General features: G+C 33.4%; 1 protein-coding gene across 5 annotated transcripts in view; it reads right to left on the bottom strand.

The window, feature by feature from the left end:
* Nucleotides 1–26,370, bottom strand: part of SMARCC1 (SWI/SNF related BAF chromatin remodeling complex subunit C1) — a 169,979-nt gene that overhangs the window by 68,930 nt on the left and 74,679 nt on the right. For 4 of the 5 annotated variants that reach the window (XM_079116710.1, XM_079116711.1, XM_079116709.1 and 1 more), the window contains 7 exons: nt 19,111–19,170; nt 16,037–16,074; nt 12,410–12,531; nt 8,285–8,356; nt 5,815–5,928; nt 4,984–5,137; nt 3,530–3,643 (listed from right to left, as the gene is read on the bottom strand). In XM_079116710.1, the coding sequence (XP_078972836.1) occupies nt 3,530–3,643; nt 4,984–5,137; nt 5,815–5,928; nt 8,285–8,356; nt 12,410–12,531; nt 16,037–16,074; nt 19,111–19,170 (674 nt within the window). The remainder of the gene's footprint in view (nt 1–3,529; nt 3,644–4,983; nt 5,138–5,814; nt 5,929–8,284; nt 8,357–12,409; nt 12,532–16,036; nt 16,075–19,110; nt 19,171–26,370) is intronic. The other variant, XM_079116712.1, reaches the window with a different exon arrangement.

Below are 26,370 nucleotides of genomic sequence, written 5' to 3'. Positions count from 1 at the left end.
CTCATCAGGGTCCATGAAATGTTTACTGGGGTTTTGGCATGATTTATTTTTTTCTTTTGATTTATTGAGATATGATACACACACACACACACACACACACACACAATGTACATATACATATTTAGTGGGCTGCTTGATACAATTTTACTTATAACTCATTTAATACATCTTACATCAAAACCCCAAATACTTCTTTAAATCTCAAGTTAACAGCCACCCTCAAGAGTACACACTATTTTGAACACTTCTATCATAGGTTAGATTTCTTGGAACTGAATTTTAAATTAATGAAATCATACAACATGTAGTCTGTAAGGTCTGGTTTCTTTTTCAATTTTATGTCAATGAGATTCACCCAGGTTTTTATGTGAAGAAGTAGTTATGTTTATGTAGTATTACACTGTCTGAACAAAAAACAAATTTTACTATTCATATATTTTAGTTGTGTATACTGTTTTGCTATTTTGATTAAAATTAAAATGGATATACTTACAGATTCAGTTGTACATTTTTTGTTATACTCATTTATCAATATACCCATATCTTAGGGGTGTAGGTGGGTGTAGGGGTGTGTGTGTGTGTGTGCGTGTGTGTGTGTAATTGGGTATCTATATATGTGTACAGATGTATGTAATTGGATATCTATAAATTTAGTGTGCACTCTACTTTCAATTTCTCAAAATTTATATATGTTGGTATTTTTTTCTTCCTTAAATGTTTGATACATCATCTGGGCCAAGAGTTTGTTCTGGGGAACATATTTACCTGCATACTGATATATTAGATAAAGGCCCCTCAGGGGTATTAGTTATTGTCTTTCTAACCTATAGCATCAGTATTTACATACACTTTCATTAATGATCAGTAATTTATTTCTTTCTTCCTTTTTCTCATCACTCTGGATGGAGATTTATCAAATTTATTCATCAGTTCCAGGAACATCTCCTTATTCTATTAATTATGTTTTGAGCTTCTACTTTAATTTTGTTATCAGTCAACTATATTTATTTTACATGTATGAAATTATACAATGTGACTGTCATGATTTTATGTCATTAATGTGACTATGATTTCAAACCTCTTAAATTTACTGAGATTCACTTTATGGCTCAGAATTGGGTCTAATTTGGTGAATGTTTCCTGGAACTTGAACAGTTCTTTTGCTGTCTTTTTTATAAATACCAAATAAATAGTTCATGCTGGCTGATAGTACTAGTCTAAGACCTTTTATATTCTTAATGACATTATTGCCTCTATCAATGACTGAGAAAGGACTATTGGAATCTTCAACTATAATTGTGTTTGTCTTTTCCTCCTTTCAGTTGTCTTTCTGCATTTCAATGCTCTTTAATGAGGTGCACATATATGCCTTCATCATTATGAAATATGTTTAACTGTTAACTTTTTCTGATGTCTACTTTTACTAATATTAAATATTTTCCAATAGTATAGGGTGGCTTGAGTTTTATTCTGATTAGTGTTTACAAGGTGATATCTTCCTCACTTCTTACTCCGTTACTTTGTGCCTTTTATTTGAAGTGGATTTCTTATGAAAAACATCTTTTTCTTGAGTTGGTAATCCAATTGAGTAATTTCGCTCTTCGAGTATTAAAACCACCTTTTTTTTTTTAAATGGTGCTGAGGATTGAACCCAGGCCCCTGTGCCAGGCAAGCACTCTACCACTGAGCCACAATGCCAGCTCCAAATCATTTATTTTTATTATCATTACTATTGCTAGGGTCAGATGTGAACATACAACCTTGTTGTATGTACAACCTTCCAATCAGTTCCTTCTCCCTTCCTTCTTATGGAGCAAGATTTTTTTTTTTATTGTGTTTTTACCTCCATTATTTTCTTATTATACTTTTGTAAGTAATTGTGGTTAAGATTTATAATACTCATATCTAACTATCACAGTGTACTTTCAAATACCATTTTAGCACTTGATGTAAAGGTTAAGTACCTTAGTACACTATACTTACATTCTCCCTCCTATCCTTCAAGCTAAATGTTTGGAATCTAACAGCCTTATATTATAGTCTTAAACATACACAGTTTCACTTGTGCTATAAATAATCCCTTATTGTTTTTAAAATTTAAAAAGAATTGAAAAATGTCTTTTATACTGATTCACATGTTGACTTTTCTAGCACTCTTTTCTTCCATGTCAATGCATTCCATTTCCAAAAATGCTGGGTCAAATTATAATTTATCCTGTATCAATATTTTCCTCATTTCTAAATAATGCAAGCTTTATATCAAATTAACTAAATTTAATCTCCAAGCAACTTTTTGCCATTTCTTCATGCCATAAACTCCCCCTTTTAAAAATTCTATATTCCTTTATGTTTATCTTTGTTCACTCTTTTCTGTTCTTCTTATTCTTTCCTAGAGTCATGTGGGATTATTACTCTTCATTCTGAAGAATTCCATTAGTGCCTTCAGTGTAAGCTACTGAAGTTCTCCATGTTCTTTAAAGTCTGCGAACAGCTTTACTCTATCTTTCATTTCAAAGGTATTTCTACTGGATATGGAATTCCAAAGTGACAATCTTTTTTATTACTTTAAAATATTATTCTATTTGTTCTCTCAACTCTAATATTTTTTGTTGAAAATTCAGCTATTTTTTTTTATTATTCCTTTGAATTTAATATATTCTTTTCTATCCCCATTCTTTCACTTAACTGGCTTCTTTTAAGATAATATTTTTAAGAGATTAATCATAATAATAGGTTTGGGTATGGTTTTCTCTGTTCAAATTTCAATCTATTTGGTGAGTATCTGATTGATTTTCAATAGTTCTAGAAAATTTTAGCCATCATATTTTCAGAAATCACTCCTCCTCCACTCTTTTTCTTCTTCTGGGCCTAAAGAAATACATTAATTCTTGGACCGGGGATATGGCTCAGTGGTAAAGCGCATGCCTAGCACGTGTGATGCACGTGTGAGTTTGATTCTCAGCACCACATATAAATAAATGAATAAAATACAGGCCCATCAATATAAAAAAAATGGTTATGATATTAAATTTAAAAGAAAAGAAATATATTAATTCTTTTGACTGGATATCTCTTGCACTCTCCTCTCTTTGTCCTGTCTTCTCCCCACCACCACACACTTCCTTTTTGTCTTACTGTTTCAGTATATTTCAGTTAATATATCTACGAACATGTCTGAGTTCACTAACATGTCTTTTGCTATATCCAGTCTGCTGTTAAAGTCTTCCAATGAGTTTATTTTAGGTATAATTTTCAATTCTAGAATATTCATGATTCTTTAAATATATTCCAGTTTTCAAACTCTCCAGTTCCCCAAGTATACTGTTCATAGTTATTTTAAAATACCTATCTGCTAACCATGAGGAAAAAAGGATGATTGTTGTTTTATAAAATGCCATCAGATTTCCACAGAAAGCTCACTTCATTCCTCCACAGTAGATTTTCTTTCTCCTGGAAAACAATGCATCTTAGAAGAACAAAGAGGACATCCTGGGTTGTAGTCTGTGTATGTTTACAAAAAATTTCTTACCTTTGCTAATGTTTTCTTGGAGTAGATGTCAGTACGGAGACCAAAGTTCTGCAAATCAATTGGTTTTTCCTTGTTCTTCTCAGGAAAATTTAACATCTGCTGAGCAGCAGGTACCTTTGAGCCAGATAAATGATAAATTATTGTATTAACCTATTCAAAATGAAGGGAATAAAGGTTTTTTAACACTGGCACTTACATCACTCCTGGTGAATTTTCTATAAAAAAAGAAAAACGAACAACAACAAAACCAAAAACATCCAATCAACCAACCAAACAAAACCAACCAAAACACTGAAGACTCCACATTACACTTATAACAAAAATTCAACAAGCAAGAAACATTTTTTGACATTTTTGACTGGGTTCTGTGGTGCCCACCGTAATCTTAGCAACTCAGGAGAATGAGGCAAAGGGATGGCAAGTTCAAGGCCAGTCTAAACAACTTAGAACAAGACCCTCAGAAATGTTGATTTTTTTTTCTTTGTTTCTGAAAGACTGTAATTTTTTTAAAAAAAATATGCTCTAGTTCACATCAGAGGGAAATTTTTAGGTTAGGTTCATATTAGCCAATCTTAATGCTATTTATAATTTGTTTGGCATAATAATATTTTCAACATGTGTATGGATGCCCACTTTTCAAAGCTCTGATCAATTTTTTTTTTTGGTGGGGAGGACTGGGGATTAAACTCGACCACTGAGCCACATCCCCAGTTATTTCGTATTTTATTTAGAGACAGGATCTCACTGGTTGCTTAGCGTCTCACTTTTGCTAAGGCTGGTTTTGATCTCTTCATCCTCCTGCCTCAGCCTCCTGAGCCACTGAGATTATAGGAGTGCACCGACATGTCCATCTGATCAATTTTTGAACATTTTAAAATTCACATTACTGAGACACAGGCTGAATGAAAGAGAAATTATTTTGTTATCTGCTTACCAGTATCTGAAGGCAGAAGTTCTATAAAGGGGCTAGTTAAAGTATGAGTGGAAATCTATAATTTGAAAGGATAAGCCAGAAAGTCCTGGAATTGGTGACACATCATTACCTTAAACACTAAATGTTCTTTTTCTTTCTTTCTTTCTTTCTTTTTTTTTTTTGTGTGTGGTGCTGGTAGTGGTAGTATTGGGGATTGAACACAGTAACAGTCTATCACTCAGCAACATACCCAGTCCTTTTAATTTTTTGAAATTTTGAGACGGGGTCTTACTAAGTTGCAATCCTCCTGCATCAATCTTCTGAGTCACTGTAATTATAGGTATATGTCACTGCCCAGGAAACACTATGTTCTTAACAGATGCAAACATTTATAATTGCAAAACAAAAAAAAACAAAACACAGACACACAAATTAACCCAAAAGCTATCAGCTAAGAAATAGGATAACAATTACTCCTGAACAGGAATGCTTCCAGTGGTTGTTGCCAACTAGGCCTGAAGAGAAGTCAGCATTAATTTACCTGAGGTGATCGAAGATGAAGAGGCACAAGCCCAGAGGGAGTATCGGCTAATACATTGAAATGAGGAGTAGGAGGAGGTCCCATTGCCATGGGTCGACTTTCTGGATCAACTTGATAATTAACGAGGCCCCACTGCTCTAAAAAGGCATGAACCCTAAAGAATAAAACTCTGGAAATTAAAATCTAGAAAATAACCTTATTTCTACAACCATAATCATGTCATTAAAAAACAAAAACACTTATGTCATAGTATATTCTATTGTCAGGAATAACTAAAAAGAACCAATTAGAGAACAACAACAACAAACCAGAAAAGCAAGCAAATATATTCTCTGCAGGCTGTAAACCACCAAAGTACCTGAAAAATTCAATCTGTTGTAGGAGAGATAACCTCTACACACCTAAAATATTGTGGATAATAAAGAAGCTCAAAACCCACTATAAAGTTTAATACTTTTAATCACAGTAATGAGAACAAATGTTACTTAGGTCTATGATGAAAGAATTCACGTGCAGATCCAATTCACAGAAGAAAATCCACATTTTGCTTTTTGTCTTTAGACAGATTTAAGACAGAGTCTATCCACTCCCCACCCAACTCACTGTCCATCTCTGCTCATTTTATGATTTGATTATAAAATTTAAAATCAATGGTAAAATCCAGAAAACCAAATATTAAAAATGCTGAACACATGTTTATTACATTAGATTTATATTATCAAGATTTAGATATTTTATTAATCAAAAACTCCACTTTAATCAAATATTAAAAAGCAATGCATCAGTAACCATGTGCTGTGAAATATCTAAAAAGAAGTCAAAATAATTTACCTCATCACAGCACACACATCTCCAGTCAAGTTTCTCCGACAAGCAGTGCTGGTTAAATACTCTTGGGGGTTCAGACGGTATGTGTCAATCATAAAATTTCGATATGCCAAATATCTAAAAAGCATGGGCAAAATTCAGATTTTTTTCCCAGTGGTACTAGAAAAGGAAACCACGGCTTCTCTTATGCTAGGTTGTGTTCTACCACTGAACTACATCTTTCTGATCTCCAAGGGCAAAACTCATAAGGTAGACATGAAATCCTTTCAGAAACAGTAACTCAAAGAACCAAAATTCTTCAGATTCGTCACAATTATATATAACAAAAAATTAAGACACCAGGCCACAAACAATAGTGATACTATACTGAGTATTTACAGCTGTCAGTTAATTCAGAACTCCTATTAAGCAAAGCAACTATTTACTAGTGTACAACAAAAAAATAGAGTGATTTGATGACGTTAAAGTGAAGAAATAACCACAAACTTGGTCATGGTGGAGAAGGGATTTGCAAATCATCCTTGGTAGGATGCAAAATCCACAGATAACACATGGTTTCTTAGGCCATCCACCTTACTTCCATATATTTGGCATTTACTGTGTGCCAACCACTATTCTGAGCACTATCCATATAGTATCTCAAGTAATCCTCAAAATCCATCTGTGAGGTAAGATCTTTTATTACCCCACTTACAGATGAGAAAGAAACACAGACTGGTTAAAAACTGTTAGGCTACAAGGCTGTGAAACATAAAAGCCAGAATGAACACAGGCAGTATGGTGGCTTTGAAATCTATGCTCTTAACCTCTACTCCAACTCATTTCTACAATCTTCCGACAGCCACATGTCCATGTGGCTATGACATTGATTATATACAGTCTCATGGCAGCGATTCCAGGCAGACCTAAGAAGGCAACGAGTAAAACTTATGGAGCCAAATTCAGAGGTAAAACAAGAACATATGAAAACACAAAAAAAATTAAGACTCATTGGCACAGCAGATTCCACAATGTATCCAAACATTTCCACCAAAAATATTTTAAAAATTGAGTATAAAGGAGTTTGAGATCTTACAATCACTCTTGGCACACAAGTAAAACAAGACCTTGGTAGCCTGAGGTCAGTTATATTGGACAAGAAAAAGAGGACACTGATCAAAAGGGCTCCTGAATAAATACAGGTACATACGTAAACAATTTTTAAGATTAATTTGTAAAGTGAAATATGCTAAAATGGAAAATAGTGCTTTTAAAGAGAAGGCTACCAAAACCCTTTAAGCATTCACAAGTTCTGAAAATGGACAAATTCACTGGAAGAATAATATCATGTCAGAATAGGTGCAAAAAGAGGAAAGAGTAGAATGAATCTAAAATAATTTTTCTATGGATATATATGAAAACACCTAAGTGAATACCACCATCATGTACACCACATTTTGTCAAAATGAATTCTATTGTTATGTATAACTAAAAAGAACCCCCCCAAAAAACAAAACACAAAATCCCCCCAAAAAGAAAACAGAAAAAGAAAAGAAAAAAAGAAAGAAAGTAAAAAAGAATAAAGAATAGGTGCAAAAAAGCTATCAGGGCTTCTTATGCAGAGCCTGTGATTTTGGTTTTAAGTAATTTACCTTAAATAGTATTTTAGAAAGGCTGACACCATATTTAACATTAAAAACTGGAATCTTAAACTACCATGGATTAACTACCACAAGAAAATGCTTATCATTGAACTATGTGGGTTACACAATGGGCTTTATGTGACAAGTTAGAAAAAAGGCAATTCTTCCTTAATAGTTTAAACCTAAATATCTATTTATGGGGTTGTATGTATGTAACAGTTGACAGATTAATACCATAAAGACAATACGTGAACAGTTATTACAGTGTGAGAGGTATGGATTATTATTTTAGAGACAAGGATTTCCAGAAGTGTATGTTGACAGATTGCAAGGAAAAGATAAAAATACTTCCTGGCAGACCTTCTTCTGCCATTAAGTTCCTCTAGTTCCAATAAAAAGTACAAACATGCTTTACGCAATTAAGATCAATTCATATGTAGCTGTATCATCATAGCTAACATGCTTTAACTAGTAATCATTCATTAGGGGGATTAAAAAAAAGATTCCATTTTCTCCTGGGTTTTTATACATGAATATGTATAATCCATAACACACATGCAAACCAAAGTTGGGAACTATAAGAACAAGAACTAAACACTCTACTGAATTCAATCTTTTGAATGCAAGAGGTAATGTGCATGTAGTTCAAGGTTTAGGAAAAAAAAAATTAAATAAAATTTTCACTGAGGTAAGGAAAATGCTGTGCAGGTAAGACATGAACTATTTCAGAGTAGACTGAGATGTACCAGCAAACTTCCAAAAACCAACAATAGCAAACATGGAAACAGCAAACTTTAAGAATCCCAACCATGAAGACCCAAATAAAAAAGTTTACTAAAGCACTGGCTCACATTTCTGGAGTCTTGGATTTGTTTTTTCCATTGAAAAATTCAGGAAGAGCACGACGTTCAATCACATGAATACTGAAAGGTGAAAAAAAAGGAAACGAGGACTGAGAATGTTCCTTCAAAAAGAATGAAATCTTGATATTTGAGTTATGGTTGCTTAATTTTCAAAGTAAAACTGATAAATCTAACTACTGAGCACTGGTTGGCAAAATTAATTACACTGAACAAATACCTTGGAATTAACAGAATACCACAAAGTTAACAAAAACTTCCCCTCTCTTACCATCAATACTTAACTGTGATTTTTCTTTCATTGTGGTGCTGGAGATTGAACTGAAGTCTCACACAACTAGGCAAATGCTCTACCACTGAACAACACTACCACCCCAAGCCCTTAGTGTAGTTTTATTTCCATAACCAAACTCAAAAACTTTTGCCAACATACCAAAGCTACATTTTTAAATATTTTCTTGTCATAGTACGCCATGACTAAACAGAGTCCTTAGAAAGACTTTGGAAACTGGATGATCAAAATCATGATATTCAGAATGATGAACAATTAAACAAATGACCAACCAAAAGACAATGGAATTTATGAATAATCAGATACTCAAACTCTTATCCATTTGCCTTTGTTCAGTCCACAGAAACTGTGGAGGACTGAAATTTATTTTCTAGTTCAGTGATCTGCTGTTTATAGTAAGACATAGAACTAATTTTCAACATCAAATAAAAGTACTTGGTAATTTTATAAAATGTTAAAAGTCACAAGTACTGCAGACACCATGTAAAATGAGCAGCCATAACAAACTACACCAAGGAACAAACTGTATACCTAACATGACGTTTTTGATGCTAATACTAATCAGTGTTTCTTTCTGATGATATCTGAGTTTCCCAGATACACGATACCCATTAGTTAGATGGGAAAGAGCAAATAAAAGGTCTATGAACAAAGCTCATCTTCCCTTTCCCTGGGTTCTGCAACCCTGAATTCAATCTACCACATGTTGAAATATTTGGATAAAAAATTATGAGGCTGAAGGTACAGTTCAGTGGTAGAACTTAAGACCACACATAGGCTCCCAAATCACCACCAAATGTTAAAAACAAACAACAATTAAAAAAAAAAAAAAAAGAAGAAAAAAAAATTCACATCTGAATAAAACACAGACTTTTTTCCCTAATAATTAATTCCTAGACAATAGAGTGTAACAACTATTTCCACAATGTTTTTATTATGTTGGGTATTATGAATCACCTAGATATAATTTAAATTATATGAAAGAAGGTGCACAGGTTATATGCAAATACTATGCTATTTCATATACCGGACATGAGAATCTGAGAATTTGGCTAAACTTGTGGTCCTCAGAACCAATCTATTGCAGATATCAAGAAATGACTGCATAACTAAAACTATTCACTCTCATTATCTGGTTAACACTTAAACTAAATTGTACTTATTCTGTCAAACACTACAAAATACAATGAATTACTGCAAAACTTCAAGGAAGATGATTTCTAAAAGGAATTAATGACATACACAAATATATGTTTATATATCAGTTCTTAAGTTTTACAATAAAAAGAATAATTGTAAGCAATTAATTACACAGTTATAACATAATTCCCATTGTTTTTGTTGTATATGTTTGGAAGAGTTCACCAAAAACCACTTCTCCATTCATTTACACTAATACATAAAAATTTCTATGGCCAGGTAATTTCTTTTTCAAAATCCATGTATGAGGTGTTGGCAGCTGATTCTTTAGGTTATAAAATAAGTCACATACTGTATGAATTGTGGAAGGAGTAAAAAATGAAGAATAGGAGAATCTGAATTCTTCCAATTATCATCTCTGGAACTTTGGAACACTTCATCTGAAGTGGCCTTAATCCCATTTATAAAATAGGAATATACCTAATCTCCACTACCCAGCTAACAATACACATTGTGACACACACAGGTGGATCACATAAATCAAGTGTTTTTGTGGTGGACTTGGTGGTACACGCCCATAATCAGTTTAGGAGGCTGAGGCAGTAGGATTCCAAGTCCAAAAAAAGCCAGCCTCAGCAATTTAGCAAGGCCCTAAGCAACTTAGCAAGACCCAGTCTCAATATAAAAAGGGGGTAGAAATGTCAATCAGTGTTTGAGCGTCCCTGGATTCAATGCCCACTACCAAAAACTAAGTGTGTCGTAACCTATAAAACCCTACATACTTACATATTATTGTGACTTTCCCCTTTTTGAATATTAAAGGAAAAGAATACTCATTACTCATAAGTCTAATCATCTTAAGACATTCTGCTAGTGTGTTCTAAAGTCAAGCAATTTTAATGCAATAAAATCTTACTAGTTTTTGAATAAAAATATTGGTTAGCAAAAATCCTAAAGGCAGATTATGTTTTTTAAAAACAATTTTCTGAGCCAGGTGCAGTGATACACATCTATAATTCCAGTGACTCAGGAGGCTGAGGCAGGAGGATCCCAAGATCAAGGTAAGTCTCAGCAACTTAGCAAGACAGTAAGCAATTTATAGTGAGAATTTGTCTCAAAATACAAAATAAAGTGCTAAGGACTTAGCTTAGTGGTAAAGTACCCCCAAATTCAATACCCAGTACCAACAATTTAAAAAAAAATTACTATTTAGCATATGTCACACATTAATTAGTAATTGTTAACTGAAGGAAAAATGGGTCAGTTGACAAAGGTTACATTAAAAATACATAAACATAATTTAACTAGGAAACAAAAAAAACCTGAGTGACTTTAAATTCCTGAATGTTAAAAATCTGCAAATAATGATACCAAAAAATAATTAAACACAATTTGTAGAGAAGCTTGATTCTCAAAGAAGAGGTATATATGTATTCCATTATAGCCTCTAACTATTCAAAATATTTGAAATAGCATTCACTTGGTTTTTAAGCGTGCAGAAAGGTCTCAATATTTGAGCACAACCATGGTTTTGGACAAAACAATAACAAAGCTCTAGTGAACCATATACTGTATTTTCCGCCCCATGTTGGTACTGGGGATTAAACCCAGGGCCTTGCACATCCTAAGCAAGCACACCACCACTGAGGTAAATCCCCAGCCCCTCACCCCCCCCTTTTTATTAAAATTTTTTTTTAGTTATCAGTGGACCTCTATTTTTTATTTATATGCAGTGCTGAGAATTGAACCTAGTGCCTCACAAATGCTAGGCAAGCGCTCTACCACTAAGTCACACTCCCCCTTTTTTTGAGATAGGCTCATTCGAAGTTGCCTAGGCTGGACTTGAACTTGTAAATCATCTGGTCTCGGCCTCTCAAGTAACTGGGATTACAGGTGTATGCCAATGACCTTGGCTCTATATTCTTTTAAATTGTCTTTAAAGTCTATATATAGATACCTAGAAAGATGTACTTAAAATTGCATCTATCCATAAAGAATAAAACAATAATCATTAAGAATAGGAAAAAATTATCTTAAACCCCCTGCAAGATCTGAGTAACTGAGCATCATGGAAGTAAGTACACAAGCGTCATATGAATAACTACTTAAAAACATTAACATTTTTAATTACCCCTATTTGGAAGGGTAATTTCTGGTACTTAAATATTTAGAAATAAAAAATTTAAACAGACAACCCAATATGAAATAGAGATAACCTTTAAACAATCAATAAATAAAATATCTAGGACTATAGTTATTTCCAACCATGCCCCCAAAGAGGTCTGTTTTCTCAAGTTTTTTTTTTTTACATATCAGGGTTTATACTGAAAAAGACTTCTATAGTTAAAATATTTCCTGTTAATACAAAGCTTTATATGGTAATGAGAACTGTTTTTGGTTTATATAGTTAACATTCTAAAATCATAATAAACATTTTTCCTCTGTAAATTATAACTGAATCCAAATGACTTATATTAAAGTCCACAAAATTTTACAACCTACATTATAATTTTCACCTCTAAATTGTTTTAAAAGACACAGCTAAAAGATCAAAATCACCTTCCACCCCCCTTCATCCAATATGACAGTAATTCCTGATGTGGGACTGAGGCCCAAAACCTGATTTCAAGGAACACTTTCCCATTCCTTAGTACAATGCTTACAGACAGATGTGGCCCACTCACCAGTTATAATCAAACCATGATGCATAGCTGGGAATAATAATGTGATTAGTCTGCTCTGTCACATTATCTTCACCAGGATCAACTGACCGACTCTGATCACCTTTGCTAGGATCTTCATCTTCCTATAGAAAAGAAGTCAAAGTTCAAAGAAGAGAACTAGAGAGATGAACAGCTTACTTTTGATATTAGTTCAAATTTTTAAAAACCAGGAAAACAAATTTCAAGTATAAATAATTCTATTTTTAAGGAACAAAGTGGCTAGCCAACATAGCAGATTTCAGTCCTCCTTTTTACAAATTAGGGAACAGACTCATAAAATAACTATCTCAAGATTAATTATGGCATTTGCAGGCAAATGGATGAAATTGGAGAATATCATGCTAAGTGAGATAAGCCAATCTCAAAAAAATAAAGGACGAATGATCTCACTGATAAGCAGATGAGGACGTATAATGGGGGGTAGGAGGGGTTAGCATTAGGGTTAGGGTTAGGTTTAGGGTTAGGGATAAGGAGGGTAGTAAGAATGGAGGAAGGAAGGACTGTATAGAGGGAAAAGAGGGGTGGGAGGGGTGGGGGGAAGGGAAAAAATAACAGAACGAATCAAACAATATTGCCCTATGTAAATTTATGATTTTTAATTAAAAAAATAATAAAAAAAGATCAATTAGCAAGTTGAATGAAGAAAGGAGTTTCTATAATGAATTCAAAAGCTTAAATCTCTTTTCATAACAGCTTCTTTTTCATTTGTTCAGTTTAATTTAATCCCTGTCCACAAATCTAAATTACTAGTTCTGACATTACTTATAAGGAGGAAAAGGATATTAACAAGTCACAATGATAGGATAGCCTCTACTACAAACTCTGAGCACTTAAATATCTAAGAATAACCCTATGTGAACTATCTCACTTATTCCTCATGACCAGCCAATAACAACAGCAGATACTACTTTCTTGTCAATGAGAAAATGATACACAGAGCTATTAAGTTATAAACAGAAGTCAAGGTAGTCCATCTAGATAGAAGTTTATACTCTTAATTACTTTGATTGCTACTTAAGATTTGCTCTGACTTTTTATCAGAGGCACTGCAAGTGAACTTCCTGCCAAAACTGACTTCCAAATAGAGAAATTCCAAAATTATTCCTTTAGGTCAAAACACAAAGTCTGATGATATCAGTCAACAGTAACAATAATTACTTTAAAATAACACTTCTAATATACTGTTTATATCCAAAAGGATCCATTAGCCCAGAAATTTTCTATATACATTTTTCTTTCAAATCTAAACCTAACCAAATTCTATATTTTATATATATATATATATAAAAAATATATATATATCATATCTCTGAAGTTTATTTTAATCCCTGCCTCCCTTTTTTGGTATTTCATGCTATTAATTTTTTTTTTTTTTTTTTTTTTTTGTGGTGCTGAGGATTGAACTCAGGGCCTTGTGCTTGCAAGGCAAGCACTCTACCAACTGAGCTATCTCCCCAGCCCACCTATTAAAATGTTTAAAGAATCTAGATCGGGGCTGGGAATATAGCTCAGTTGATAAGAGTGCTTGCCTCCCATGCATAAGGCCCTGGGTTTAATTCCCAGCAACACACACACACACACACACACAGACACACACAAAATCAGATCAACATTTTATAGAATATTTTTAAAAGTCTGATTGATTCTTCATAATTAGCTTCAGAATAAAAATTTTTATCAAGAAAACTAAAGGAAATAGTGTTTTGACATTCATAAAGTCATCCACTTTTGTATAGTTAAATCTATCAAATTTCATTTGTGGTACTTTTACTATTTTTAACCTTATGAAATTCTTTTCTATTAAGAAACTACATAGGTAGGCATGGGGTGCACACCTATAATCCCAGCAACTTGGGAGTCTGAGACAGGAGGGACTGCAAGTTCAAGGTCAGACTGGACATTTTAAGACCCTGCCTCAAAATAAAAAATAAAAAGGGTTGCATGTGTAGCTCAATTCTAACAGCACTGCCCCTGGAGTCAATTTTGAGTGCAGGAGGGGGAGGAGGAGGTAAAGAAACTAGACGAATTTTTAATCTGTATTCTTTGATGATGGTTCCATAGTTAAATTTCTACTTTTAAGTTAATTCAATCTTAATTTCCTATGTTATAATATTTGAGAGGAAAATGTAGTGTCACCACCTATGAACTTAAGACAATTCTCTTAAGATCAATGAGGGGGGGAAAAAAAAAGGCAAGAAAACACCAAGAACTCTACTTGTTACTTAAATGATGCTGGGGAAAAAAATCTGGTATTACTGGCGACAAAGTTCATTACTGAAATCATGGAAGCTAGCAAAAATACTGTGAGGGTTAATGTGTTTTTGTTTCAAGTTGGTTTTAAATGTATTTTTGAGGTATAGGTTTTATAAATCAATCAGGACACAAAAAATTTCCTTTATTCAGAAAAACTAGGAAGAGGCTGGCAATGCAAGTAATAAAGGACAACAGTTTGTTTCAATGATCTCAATCGTGAAACAACAGGCAAGATTATACTGTGGGTAGGGTATTAGAGAAACTCTTAAGTTTACATTATGTAGCACTGTGACTTAAAACTCCTCCAACCTCTGGCATAAAAGAAAATCTCATACGTAAGTTCCTTTGACTTTCTATATTTTCCCTATTTATTCTATATATTAACATCTTTTTAAAATTTAATATTCATTATCAAGGTTGCTTTGGACTAATGAAGTTTGATTTTAAAGGAAAAAAATCACAATAATACAGGTGAAGAATTTGTTAAAATACTTTCACTAGATGTCTTATCATGACTGTTCTTCCCTTTTATGTTCATAAAATAATGTTAAACATTAGAATGGGGCATCTCTATGACAATTGGAAAAACAGAAGTATTTTTAGCAAATTAAGTTATTTCAAGAGCATTAGTGGTTGATTACACATTTTAATAGTCAAGCATGACAGCCTGACTGAAACAGTGGGCCATTTACTGAAGAAGAAAAAAGTAAGGCCTTGCCTTAAATCCAACACCATCCAACAACATGATTCATGTGTCTCTACAGCAGAATTGATGAAATAGGAAGTAGGTGACTGTGAGGCTCAAGAAAGGCCAAGAGTATATAATTCAAAGTCTTCACTAGCCACACAAAAAGAAAACTCAAAAAAAATCAAGGTAAGGCCCTCCCTGCTCATCCTCATTGTTGGATAACATCTGAAATAATGTGATCTGCTCTGATTATTACTTTGCAATCAAGGGAGCATAGAACCAGAAACTTTACTAAGGGACACTATGTAGGAAGACACATAAGATTCTTCTCAATAAAATTCTGGGGACCAAGGAAGACAACTATTCTGGGGGAGTAAAAAGGGAATTTATATTAGTATGGTGGATGCACCTGAAGTTCCAGCTACTTCGGGAGACTGAGGCAGGAGAATTACTTGAGAGTTGCAATGGGAACCATAGTGAGACCCCAACTCAAAATAAAAGGAAATTAAAAGAAAAGGAAAAAAAAAAAAAAAAAAAAGAGTCTCAAAATAGAAGATTTCTATGAACACTTCCAATTCAGAATTTCTGCTTAGTACATTGGACAATTAAAGAAAATCCTCTCACAATAGGCCTAAATAATTTTTTACCTTTCCTCCTGTTGTTATTGTTTCTTCATCTTGCTCATCTGCAAAAATCAAAATATGTAATTTATTTTAAAAACAGGTAAATGCTGTTTGGATTAGCTGAAATTTTTACAGCTTAAAAACTGATACAGAACAGAGAAAAGTAATCAAACTAAGCATAGCAAAATCACCCTAAATAATTAGGTAAATTGTAATTTTACACAGAAGCAGAGAGGTGGTAGAAATTCCAAAATATAGGAAAAAATTCCCAACAATTAAAAGTTTATAATTAATTACTACTTAAGCTAATATCACAGTGGGGATCTAGATAATAATATGGGTAAGGGACTTGATTAGAACTCCTTTATTTCTTTAGGAATAATAATAACAACAGTACGGGTGAAAACTATATTATTTTCCATTCTAGAGGAAGTAGGTAAATGATGAGTAAAAAAAGAAGAGAAAATGAATCTGTACAAAGTCCTAGTAAGAGTGTTAATGTCTTTCAATAGATACAGGACTCAGGACCTAAATGCTGGTCTTACAAAAGAATAAGAGAAAGCTCATGTAAAATTCAGAACAGGCAGTTGGTTCCAACAGTGAAAAGCAAAAGTGCCAATGTAGTAAGGTTTCTGCACAAATAATTATATTCAGTGCCTGTAGGTTTTTTAAAAAATGTATATAAGTAGTATGAACCCCTGGGAGTGATAACAGTAGTATGAAGTTCAAAAAGAACATGAGAAAGTAATTCTTTCATTCATATGTCCCCTCAAAAACTATTCCCCATTATCTGCTATTTGAAAAGCAATTACCAAAAATGAAACAAAACAAAAAAATACTGGTTAGAACAAGGACTAGGAATCCATGGCTTACTGGAACCTCTAATTTTTCTCCCAAATTGGCTTCTATTTCACTTCGTTAAAAAAGTCTGTTATGGACACATTCTAAATGACAATTTTCTACTCTTTTTTTTTTTTTTTTTTTTTTTTTTTGTGGTGCTAGGGATCAAACCCAGGGCCTTGTGCTTGCAAGGGAAGCACTCTACCAACTGAGCTATCTCCCCAGCCCACAATTTTCTACTCTTTTTAAAGTTATAGGCTGGTTCCTTTTTAAGATATATACTTAGAGTATATTAATTAACACTCTCTAGCTAATAGTACCACTGAAGAATAACAAATCTAAATCTTTCACCCTGTCAATGTATTGGGAATATAAAATAAAAGACTGCTTATAATTAGTTTTTGTTTCCTTGGCCAATGATTAGTTAAGTATCAATTACAAAATAGGCAACATAAATTTATGGAGAATGTAAACAAGCAACAGTTATTCAAGATCTATATTCTATTAGCAATGCTAAAACAATTAAGAGAGATGTTTTGACAGCACCTCCTTTTTCATTTTTGTTTACATAACACCTCCCCTTATATTGTCATCAAGATAATTTTCTATTTCCACTTGTGAAATTAAAAAAAAAAATTATCCACCAATATGCAATGCTGGAAATGTAAGGATGCATTCAATAACATGAAGTAGAAAAATTCTGAGAAACACCCACTAATGTTTGCCATCAAGAATCACTGCAATTTGCGTATATTTTGTTGTCTTTCTTCTTTTATATCAAAATGATTTCTGATTTGCTAAACATACTTGGAATTAGCAGCATGCCTATCTTACCTGCTGCTCTCAGTCACCTTCAGACGAGTATCAAAAAGCTTCCTGATAAATTCTGTACTTTGTGTTGTATGACATTTGTGTATTAAAAATTGAAAGCATTTCAGATACTTTAGTATTTGGTTCATAGAAAGCATAATTCTTTCTTAATGGATTTTGTAAGAAAAAAAGGAATCACTACAATTTATTAAAAAGCAGACTACTCCCAACTACGAGATACTGAAATGAAAGTATCACTTTCAACCCAAAGAGATCTTGTAAAAAATTTTCAGTCCTAAAATACTACAAGTTCAAAAATTTAGTGTAGGATTGCTCAATGGGTAGAGTGCTTGCCTCCCATGCACAAGGCCCTGGGTTCAATCCCCAGCACCACAAAAAGAAAAAAAAAAAAAAAAAAATTCAGTGTAAACTGAATATATTAGCTTCTCCTTTTTGAGTTTTACAACTGAAGAAAAACAATCAAGATTAATATACTGTCTGTAATTTTTAGGAACAAAGATGCTTAAAACTACCCCTATTTAAAAAGAAACTGGAACAAGTGACTTTTCTACCCTTCTTAAAAAAAAAAAAAAAAAAAAATTAACCAATAATTACACCTTACCTGTGAAATATTACTCTACAACCTGAAAATGCAGTTGGCCTTCTGTACCTGAGAGTTCCACATATGTGGACTCAACCCACCAGAGATGGAATACAGTCAGAAAAAAAAAAAGTCTATAATAAACATATACAGACTTTTTTTTCTGTCATTATTCCCTAAGCATATAGTATAACAACTATCTATATATAGCATTTACAGTGTATTAATTATTTAAGCATGATTTAAAGTACATGGCAAGATAAGTACAGGTTACATGCAAATACTATGCCATTTTGAATCAGGAAGTTGGGCACCTGCAGATTTTGATATTCATGGGGATCATGGAACAATACAGTATGGATACCCATGGATGACTGTACTATAAAAAAATGATATCTTTCTCAATTCATACTGCTTAAGAACTTTAATTTGGCTTATAAAGTCTTAGAAGGCAAAACATTTTTGTTCTGAAGCTGCAAAATCAATTTGTACTATGTTGTGAAACTTAGTTTTACACTATGTTGTAAAATTCAGGGAGATAGAAAAAAGTACCTTAATTAGAATAATTTCTTTACAACTCAGATATTCAGATTTGAGTAAAACACTTCCACTTTGCTTGTTTATAGGAAAACACTATGCCCTGAGAGATCATTAAGAAACAATGGATAAGAAATTAACATTGATAACATGGTGGCAAACCAAATCCTGATTGTACTGAGGAAATACATAGATAATATCTGAAGATAAGAAACACAGCAAGTGAAAGCAACACTTATAGGTATATAAAGGAGTATTAAAGCAGCTGATACAGTCAAGAGAGGAAACAGCTATATATGGTATGTTTTACCTAGATCTGCTACAGTTCCTCCTTTAACGGGTGTATTTTCACTATCTTTCTTTGGGTTTACTAGAAGAAGAAGAAAAAAAAAATCAGAATCACGTGTAAGAGAAAAAGTTCTGCTTGCTTTTAAGAATAAAACAGGAAAGTACACAATTCAAACATACACACATCTCTTTAGAACGCCAATGTAATTCACGACTCACCTCAAGTAAAAACCACACATCCAGCTGCAAAACCTTAAAACTTTTTAATAACAGACTATAATTATTCAAGCAGCAATATTTTTTCCTTATAGAAATAAAAAATATTTACATGGCAAAACATAAAAAAAACTTTTCAGTCCCTTCCAGGTTTTTTTTTTTTTTGAAGATTTTTACACATTTATTTGGATTCCCATTTCTGTGCCACTCATTCACTCACATAAACTGAAGGAAAAAATGATACCCTTTTCAGCCCTTAGTACTGGAGAATGGACCTGAGAGCGCTCTACTACTCAGTCACCCGCCCAGTTCCCTTTCTTAAAATGTATTTATTTGTTCTAATTGGTTATACATGACAGTACAATGCTTTTTGACACAGCATACATAAATGGGAGTATAACTTCTCATTCATTGGCTTGTACATGGTGTAGGATTACACAGGTCATGTAATCGTATATGAAATCAGGTAATACTGTCTGATTCATTCTCCTATCATTCTTACCCCCATACTCCCTCCCCTCCCTTCATTTCCCTCTGTCTAGTCCAAAATATCTCTATTCTTCCCCCCTCCCCTTATTGTGAATTAGCATCCACATAGCACAGAAAACATTCAGTGTTTGGTTCTTTGGGATCGGCTTATTTCACTTAGCATAATATTCTCCAGTTCCATCCATTTACAGGCCAATGCCATGTCATTCTTCTTTAAGGCTGAGTAATACTCCGCTGTGTACATATACCAGTTTCTTTATGCATTCATCTATGGAAGGGCACCTAGGTTGATTCCATAGTTTAGCTATTGTGAATTGAGTTGTCCAGTCCCTTTTTATATCCTGAGACATTTGTTAATTTGCCCAGAATAGCCGCAAATTTACAATCTTCCTGCCTCAGTCTCCTGAGTCACAGAGATCACAGGTGTGTGCCACCACGCTCAGTGAGAACTGACACCTTTCATGTATACAAACATGAAAGGGTTTAGAATTTTTACATATATTTGGGATTCTATTCATTTATTTGTTAAATGGGTAAACAATATCTTTTTCCCAGGCTAAGACCTGTTTAAAGTGTATCAGTATTTGGAAGTTTACTTGTATTTAGTTTTGCTTTTTATATTTAGCAGTTTAATATACCCAAAATTTAAATTCTTATGTATGACACAGAAAGGAATACTAAATTTATTAAGTATTTATGGAACTGTTTGATCTATTCTCAGTAATGTGCAATTCTAAATTCACCATAAATGACTATTATAAACAAATATGGGTCATTTTTCTACTAGTCATTCTACTATACTGTTTCAGCCATTCCTGAGCCAAAATCAAATTATATTAATTATTATAGATTTATAGTTTATATAGTTATCTGTTAGGGTGCCACCACTTTCATGATTCTTTTATCTAAAATAGTTTGGGGTTATCTTTGTGCTTTATCCTTCCATATAAATTTAAAAATACATTAAAATTGTAGTTTCCTTTTTTTTTTTTTTTTTGGTGCCAGGGATTGAATCCAGAAGTGCTTAACCAATGAGCCACAACCCAAGTCCTTCTTATTTTTATTTTGAGATAAGGTCTCGCTAAATTGCCAAGGCTGGCATAAACCTGCTGTCTCAGCCTCTTAACCCTGATAAGGACATACACCACTGTGCCTGGCTTGTGTTGTTCTAAATGCCCAATTTTGCATAATACAATAATTTTTAGAAACATATATAACATGTTATAAAGAAATGGCTACATTTTCCTGCATTTAAATTCTTTTTTAACAAAATTTTAAAAATTTGTTCTTTATAAGACTGTATTTAAATTCTTTAAAATACCAGCTGATTATGTGTAGGAAAAAAGGAAATAAAGATGGTAAGATTGTAACATGGACTAAAATATATACAAATGTCATATAAAACGGGAGGAAAAACAAAAAGTTGGTTCTTTCAGAAAGTAAACAAAATAGACAAGCCCTTAGCCACACTAACAAAGAGAAGGAGAGAGAAGACTCAAATTACTAAAATACATGATGCAAAAGGAAATATCACGACAGACACCACTGAGATACAGAACATAATGAGGAGCTACTTTGAAAATCTGTATTCCAACAAAATAGAAACTACCGAAGACAATGACAAATTTCTAGACATATGCTCCTCCCAAACTGAACCAGGAGGACATACACAATTTAAACAGATCAATATCAAGCAATGAAATAGAAGAAGCCATTAAAAACCTACCATCCAAGAAAAGCCCAGGACCAGACAGATTCTTAGCCGAGTTCTACAAGACCTTCAAAGAGGAACTCATTCCAATACTTCTCAAAGTATTCCAGGAAATAGAAAAGGAGGGTACCCTACTGAACTCATTCTATGAAGCTAATATCACCCTCATTCCCAAACCAGGAAAAGACACATCAAGGAAAGAAAATTTTAGACCAATATCCTTGATGAATATAGATGCAAAGATCCTTAACAAAATATTCGCAAACCGTATCCAAAAACATATTAAGAAAATTGTGCACCACGATCAAGTGGGGTACATCCCTGGAATGCAAGGATGGTTCAACATCCGTAAATCAATAAACGTAATCCATCATGTCAATAGACTTAAGGATAAGAATCATATAGTTATTTCAATTGACGCAGAAAAAGCATTTGACAATATACAACACCCCTTCATGCTCAAAACACTAGGAAAAAATAGGGATAGTAGGAACATACCTGAACATTGTAAAGGCTATTTATGCTAAGCCCATGGCCAACATCATTCTTAATGGAGAAAAACTGAAACCATTCCCTTTAAAAACGGGAACAAGACAGGGATGACCTCTTTCACCACTTCTATTCAACATTGTCCTCGAAACTCTAGCCAGAGCAATTAGGCAGACTAAAGAAATTAAAGGGATACGAATAGGAAAAGAGGAACTTAAGCTGTCACTATTTGCGGATGACATGATTCTATATTTAGAGGATCCAAAAACCTCCTCCAGAAAACTTCTAGACCTCATCAATGAATTCAGCAAAATAGCAGGCTATAAAATCAACACGCATAAATCTAAAGCATTTTTATATGCAAGCGACGAAACAGCTGAAAGGGAAATGAGGAAAACAACTACATTTGCAATAGCCTCAAAAAAAAAAAAAAAAAACTTGGGAATCAATCTAACCAAAGAGGTAAAAGATCTCTACAATGAAAAATACAAAACATTGAAGAAAGAAATTAAGGAAGACCTTAGAAGATGGAAAGATCTCCCATGTTCTTGGATAGGAAGAATTAATATTGTCAAAATGGCCATACTACCAGAAATGCTATACAGATTCAATGCAATTCCAATTAAAATCCCAATGATGTACCTTACAGAAATAGAGCAAGCAATCATAAAATTCATCTGGAAGAATGAGAAAGCCAGAATAGCTAAAGCAATCCTTAGCAGGAAGAATGAAACGGGGTATCGCAATACCAGAACTTCAACTATACTACAAAGAAACAGTAACAAAACAGCATGGTATTGGCACCAAAATAGACAGGTAGATCAATGGTACAGAATAGAGGACATGGACACAAACCCAAATAAATACAATTTTCTCATACTAGACAGAGGCCAAAAATATGCAATGGAGAAAAGATAGCCTCTTCAACAAATGGTGCTGGCAAAAATACAAATCCATATGCAACAGAATGAAACTAAACCCCTATCTCTCACCCTGCACAAAACTCAACTCACAATGGATCAAGGACCTTGAAATCAGACCAGAGACCCTGCATCTTATAGAAGAAAAAGTAGGTCCAAATCTTCATCTTGTTGGCTTAGGATCAGACTTCCTTAACAGGACTCCCATAGCACAAGAAATAAAAGCAAGAATCAACAACTGGGATAGATTCAAACTAAATAGCTTTCTCTCAGCAAAGGAAACTATCAGCAATGTGAAGAGAGAGCCTACAGAGTGGGAGAATATCTTTGCCACTCATACTTCAGATAGAGCACTAATTTCCAGAATATATAAAGAACTCAAAAAACTCTACACCAAGAATACAAATAACCCAATCAACAAATGGGCTAAGGAAATGAACAGACACTTCACAGAAGAAGATCTACAAGCAATCAACAAACATATGAAAAAATGTTCACCATCTTTAGTAATAAGAGAAATGCAAATCAAAACTACACTAAGATTCCATCTCACCCCAATTAGAAGGTGATTATCAAGAATACAAGCAACAACAGGTGTTGGAGAGGATGTGGGGGAAAAGGTACACTCATACATTGCTGGTGGGGCTGCAAATTAGTGCAGCCACTCTGGAAAGCAGTGTGGAGATTCCTCAGAAAACTTGGAATGGACCTACCATTTGACCCAGCTATCCTACTCCTCGGCCTATACCCAAAGGACTTAAAATCAGCATACTACAGAGATACAGCCACATCAATGTTCATAGCTGCTCAATTCACAATAGCCAGACTGTGGAACCAACCTAGATGCCCTTCAATTGATGAATGGATAAAGAAACTGTGGTATATATATATATATACAATGGAATATTACTCAGCTATAAAGAATAATAAAATTATGGCATTTGCAGGCAAATGGACGAAATTGGAGAATATCATGTTAAGTAAGATAAGCCAATCTCAAAAATCCAAAAGATGAATGATCTCACTGATAAGCGGATGATGACACATAATGGGGGGTGGGAGGGGGCCAAGAATGCAGGAGGGAGGAACTGTGTAGAGGGAAAAGAGAGGTGGGAGGGGTGGGGAGGAAGGAAAAAAATAATGGAACGAATCAAACATCATAAAAAGGGGGGGGGCAGGGGAGGGCAAGAAAGTAATTACATTGTGAAAAATTTCTTATATTTTTACATCAACTAAATAACAATGATTTTAAATGTATTTGATAGGCTAAAGATACAGCAATGGACTGAAATATTTGTGTCCCCCAAAAAATAATTTGTTGAAACCCCAAATCCTAATCTAATGATATTTGGAAATGGGGCCTTTGAAAGATAATTAGGTCATGATGTACAGCCTTTATGAATGCAATTAGTGCTGAGCAGACCAGAGAGCAATGTGAGGATATAATAGGCCTAAAAGTCCCTCACCAGAACCCCACCATTATGGCACTTGATGTCAGGCTTCCAGTCTTCAGTACTATTAAATATTTATTGTTTATAAACCACATAGTTTAAGACACTTTATTGTAAGGGGTCCAAATGGCCAAAACAGACACATATTATAATCCCTAGATCAACCACTAAGAAAAAAATAGCAAAAGCAAATTTTAAAAATTCAGAGCTAAAAAAGTGGAATCCTGGTTGGCAGTTAAGGGGAGGGGATAATTTGGATGAATTATACTGATAATAGGTATGGGGTTGGTTTGAGGGAATGGAAAAGTAGTAGAATCAAGACAGCACGGTAATAGTTATAGAACACAGTGACTATACTAAACACCACTGCAGTTTATACATTTTAAGATTATGAACTTTTTTATTCCATGAATTATCTCAATTAAAACAATACTGAATCAATGAAGAAACTCTATAATAAAATTTTCAATGAAAAAATCAGAGGAACTGAAACAGAATGTTAAATTAAATGTAAAATAAAAAGGACTGGGGATGTGAATTAAAAGAAGAAGAAAAATAAAAGGTACTAAAAAATAAGATGGGAGCCTTAAACTAAATTATATTAATAATTATGTTACATTTAATGAAGCAGACTGTAGTCTTTAAAAAGAGAAAATGTCTGAATTAGCCAAAACATACCATTTAAAAGTAATATTTTAAAACATGATATTCAAAGAGAAAGAATAGAAAAGACATAATATTAAAACATGAAGCATAAGGGGAAAAAATGCGCTTAGATGGGCTGTAGTGTTACCAAAAAAAAGTCCTCAAGACAAGCAGTATTAAAGCATAGAGAGAAAGACACCAAAGTCAATTATCAAGATAATTCTAAATGTTATGTACCCTTACGTTAGCAAAACTTCAAAATATACACAGAAAAAAACAGAAGTAAAAAGAAAAAAGTCAAATCCACAATCATGTTTAAGAGGGTCTAAAGTTCTCCCCCAAAAGGATAAGAAATGTACAAGATTTAATGATACTATCAACCAATTTCACATAATATTCATAAACTATTATGCTCAACAAAACATGTCCCCTCCTTCCTTTCCTTTTCCCCCAATAGTATTAACCATTATTTACCTTGTATTCTGTGATGTAGCTAAAATATATTTCTTTAGATTGCTTTGATTTTTTTCCATGTATAGTTATGTTATCTGGATAATGATGATTTAAGTACTTCTTTCAATTTTATCTGCCTTCTATCCCCCCCCCCTCCTTTTCTATTGGGGATTGAACTCAGGGGCACTGTACCAATGAGCTACACCCTCAGCCCTTTTTATTTTGGGACAGGATCATGCTAAGTTGCCCAGGCTGTCCTCAAACTTGTGATCCTCCTACCTCAGCCTCCTGAATAGTTGGGATTACAGGCAAGCACCACAGTACCCAACAAGAATACATGTTATTTTCAACAAAATTAAAAGGTTCATCAAGATAACTACATATTAGTTAATAAAGCAAGTGTGAACAAATTTTTAAGATGTCATAATGAATATCTTACCTATTCACAACAAATTTTAAACAAAAAGTAATATATCTAGAAATTTCCACAAATTTTGGAATTTCAAAATAAGCCATGTGTCACAGAAGAAATCACAAGTGAAAAATATCAAACAAATATGCGTACATAAATTCATGAAATGCTTTAAAATGTAAGCACAGAAGTGTGCACCATTACATTCTATTATACAGAAAAGACTTAAAATCAATATTCAAGGTTTTAGTCTTTAATAAATTAAGTGAATTAAACTGTTACTAAAATGAAGTACATAATAAAGTTATGGATAGAAATGAAATAAAAATAAGAGCAAAAAGTATAGACAATACCAGGAAAAAGAATCGAGAAAAGCTAATAAACTAGAAAACCTCCTAAGCAAAACTGATCAAGAACTAAAAAACAGAGAAAACAATCACAACTATGAGGAATACAAGAAGGAACAAAAGGGAATAAACACTAAAATATTATAAGG

Source organism: Sciurus vulgaris (genome assembly GCF_902686455.1).
Source record: "Sciurus vulgaris genome assembly, chromosome: 16".
In the NCBI taxonomy this organism is placed as follows: Eukaryota; Metazoa; Chordata; class Mammalia; order Rodentia; family Sciuridae; genus Sciurus; species Sciurus vulgaris.
The sequence above is the reverse complement of the archived record's forward strand: the minus strand, read 5'-3'. Positions and strand labels throughout refer to the sequence as shown.